General features: G+C 36.0%; 1 protein-coding gene across 1 annotated transcript; it reads left to right on the forward strand.

Annotated features, from left to right (window-relative positions):
- Positions 1-2,373: 2,373 nt before the first annotated feature.
- Positions 2,374-2,907, forward strand: C922_05411 (hypothetical protein; the record flags this gene model as incomplete). Its single annotated transcript, XM_008820982.1, has 1 exon — positions 2,374-2,907. The coding sequence occupies one exon, from the start codon at positions 2,374-2,376 to the stop codon at positions 2,905-2,907; it is 534 nt and encodes a 177-aa protein (XP_008819204.1).
- Between the last annotated feature and the right edge of the window lie 1,270 nt (positions 2,908-4,177).

Genomic DNA, 4,177 nt, shown 5'->3' on the forward strand with positions numbered 1-4,177 from the left:
CCCCTCTATTGGGCGAAAAAAGGAACAGACGGATCGGCGCTTAACGAACTGTCCTTGCATCTTTTTCAGTGACAATGTAAAATCCCCTTGGATATGTCTTATGAGCAGGTTTGTGAGTGAAATTTTTAGGTTTGTTTTGCGCGTCATTGAAAATTATATTTTGGAGTGCGTGACTAGTCCTCTTTTGAATTTGGCACCTATAAGGCCTTTTTTCATGATATGTAAGGAGAACCCGATTACTCAGGGAGAATTAGGTACGGCTTCAGATGCTACGGGTTTAGGTTACGTTCCGGTTTCTGGCTCCCTCCTCAGGCTTGAGGTTTCAATGATACGGCCTGATGCTTTGGTTAGAACATTAGCGCCTTCCGTAAAAAGGATTTTGGTATATTATTATATGACATGGGCTAAAGGGAAAAGATAAGTAAGAGGCATGCATATCTAAATGCGGGTAAATGTACATATTCATGTATCATTATATGAATGAAAGGAAATTTATCTATTTCTCAGAGGAGGGGAAAATTTGCAAATTTATAAGGAAGTAAAAAATATGTGTATAGTGGTTATAGAAAAGAAGGACACCAAAACAGAAGAATCCGACAAATCACGTACGGTGCGGACCCCCAAGTCCACCACTTACTACTGATCATAATGCTAATGATTATGATAGTCTAATGGAAGAATAATGAGTTCCTTTCTCGTGACCCAGAGAACAGGGACGTATGTGTAAATATACACATACATACTACGACTCAGATTGAACACTGAGGGAGAGATAAATTTCCATTTTGCAATGCTTTCAGAGTACAATAACAAGGGAGTGAACAATTTCTTCCCTCTATCTTAATTATCTATAGAAAATCCTCTACTTACTATGTCAGTTCCATGTGAGAAACTTCTTTATTCAGTTGACAGCAGTTTCATTAACTGCTGCCTTATTTCCTATATTTGTGTGACCACTGCTCAATCTCATTAAGAATGGGATAGATATTGAGAAGGCGATTCTTATAAAACCGCACGTGAATGTGCATTCGCTTGAATATTGGAATTCATCCTTCCTGAACTGTAGCTTTTTCTCGGGGTAACGCATTTTTTTACCTCGTGTATATCAGGGTACTGTAGAAGCAGATGCAAGAATGTTCGTTTCTCATGAAGGATGCGAAGAAGCCCCATCTGGTGGCGTGGGCCCTTATCTTACTACCTAACTGTGTTAATGTATATTTGCCACCCTAGGAAAAGTATAAAACAACCGAAGGCAAATTCAGCAATCAGAGAGATGATCAGTTCAGTTATCAGAATAAGCGAGACACTGTAAAAAGATTTCAGAGGGGCTTAAATTAAAGGAAGCATATTCTATTTGGACGCCTCGATTCATGGGAATCAATTGCGGGAGTATTAAGAATAGGATTTTGTAGCAGTGTAATTCCAATAGTATCATCCCGAAGCAGAATAGAAGGACCCCTCTTTGAAGTAGCACTATTGTATAAAGTATATGTCTACAATGATTTTAAGGATGTCCCCTGACGTTATAAAGAAGTGGCATGTCCTTTATTTTTCGCTCACTGGTGGTAATTAATTCGTCTCATGCTCCATTTTAGGATGATATGGATTTTTTTTTTGTTGCTTTTTCTTTCTTAATTTTTCTCTCTTCCCATTTCTTCTCTTGTTTTCTATTTTTTTTTTTCCATTTTTTTTTTTTCCATTTTTCTTTTTTTCCATTTTTTTTTTTTCCTTTTTTTCTCTTTTACATTTTTACTTTTTTTTTTTCTTTTTTTTTCTCCCTTTTTCTTTTTCATTCTTTTTCTTTTCTGTTTTTTCCTTTCTTCTTTTTTTTCTTTTATTTTTCCCGTTTTTTTTCTTCTTTTTTCCCATATCTCTTCAGGAGATTATACGTAACTTTCCGAAGTATTTTTATAAGCAATAGAGAAGGCAGACATATTATACGTTACATTCCGAGTGAATTGCACATTCTATATATACTCTGTTAAATGAGAACTCACCTGCATATATTATCTAGTTCCTAATAAGGAGAAACTACTTTCAAGTAGATACATGGAAGATACAACCACAGGATACAATGCTGTAATTCAGGAGGTTTCTTATGTATATGCTCTCAGTATGGGCAATGCAATTTATAGATGAAGTATGCATACTAATAACTTATCGTTCATGAGGAATACATGGTGTTGCAATTACTATATGTCTTAATATTGAGAGTTCAACAATTCTTTTGTCATGAGGTTTAACTATACTGTAGTCGTCTTAATAGATCTCCCCTCTGGCACATCCCTTTCTTTTTGCATATATGATAGATCTTGCTCCGAGAATAAGAAGGTTAATACTGTACCACAGCAAAGAAGGGGCAGAACATTATTAATGCAGAAAGAGAATATAGGGGCCTGTGAGTGTTATCATCATTCTGCACAAGAGTTTCTATACACTGAAGAGTATGACAGGAGAGTTAAAGGTCGTAGTAACAACAGTACAGCAAAATATCATAATGGATCTAAAAAGCATATTAGCTATCTCAATTATGACTATGAGTGCAGTACATCCTCTCATTCAGTAGAGTCCTATAACACACCGCCTCCTGCTCATAGCGAAAGTGACTGCTCTAACTGTCCCTTAAGCGAATCAAATGAACAATGTCGACGATCCCCTGAGATTCTGTTATGTGACTGCGAACCTGTGAAGAGTATCTTGGCGTGTGGGATCATGGAATTTTTGGAAGGAGTTGATTCAGAATTTGAGAAAATATTAGAGCGTTGGCTGGATGGTGATTCAGTAACACACATTCCTTCAGTTAGAAAAAAGGGAAGCTTCGGCAAATCAATACACTATATTCAGAAGCATAAGATACTCTTCCCTTTAGTCTCCTTACTCGTAGTTCTTCTTGTACTTATGACATGAAAAGGGAGGGCCACGTTGATTCTCTCAGTGTCTATCATAGGAATCGAGGCGGAAGGTTATTATTTCATGAAGTTTATGAAGATCATCAGAATCAGGCACTAGTAAGGAGGATCTAAATTCACTATTAGGAAGATACATTCGCGTAATCTTGACGGAATAGGCATTTAACTTTTGAATCCATTCATTGGGGATTTGAGTACCCATAACTTTTTTTTGAAACGCTGTCATGAACTATGCATTCCCAGTATATCCATGAGCCCACGGCCTTTCAGTTATAATTTCCTCTCTGTTCCTTTTTTTATTCAGAATCATTCTTTCCATTTATACCTTAGACATGCCAGATAAGAGAATCGCTGAGCCCTTGCAGTTACTATCTCATCCTTTGGCTTATTAAATAGTTACAATTAGGCAACTATAATGTAATATGCATGGAAATCCGTTCCCCTCAGTCTTTCCTCTTCTTCTTCTTCCATATCCTCATACCTTCTTTCGTGAAAATTCCTAACATCTAGTTTATTTTAGTTGTAACTAAGAGTCGCATTTGGAAAAGTGTTCTAAGTGATGCCTTTATCCTTAACATTGCACGCCTGATCGTGGATTGTATGTTTCACAAATTCTCTGAATATGTTTTTATCATTGTCCCTTTGAATGTATAACTGTCGTGTGTTATCCTTTAAATCAACACCTGAGAGTCTAAGCTTAAGGCCTTTATGATAAACCTGTAAATATATGAAATCGATGCTTCTCTTGAAAAGGGATGAAGTATTAATAAAGAAGAAGATGCATGAAGGACTCCATAATCTTTAAAATATTAATGTGGAGAATGCTAAATTTCGTTGTGCAGTTGGTAGTACTGTCCAATGTTTCCATGACATTAATGGAATAAAACACGGAAGAAATTGGAACAGGGCACATACCTTCTTTGTTTCCTCCCATGTCCTAAATGGATGAGATTAAAAAAATCTGTGGGTAACTATAAGAGTCCCAGTTATGGAACAATTTTTCGTTCAGCATCCTGTACAAATGTGGTGTCTCATGATACAGTAGGGCCGTGTGTTTTCTATAAAATAGCTATGTTGTATTTTATATAATACCTATATTATTCATTCAGAAAGAGATGTTATTTCAGAAGGAAAATGACAACATGAATAGAGAAGGCGTCTCTCGCATAATCCCTATGAAAGCGAAAAGAATAATTTAGAAATCGTTTATATAATTTAAAAGTACCTGAATTTTGAAAGAATTTCTAGGATAACCTCTGTATTATTAT

The sequence above is a fragment of the Plasmodium inui genome (assembly GCF_000524495.1).
Source record: "Plasmodium inui San Antonio 1 unplaced genomic scaffold supercont1.69, whole genome shotgun sequence".
Classification (NCBI taxonomy): Eukaryota; Apicomplexa; class Aconoidasida; order Haemosporida; family Plasmodiidae; genus Plasmodium; species Plasmodium inui.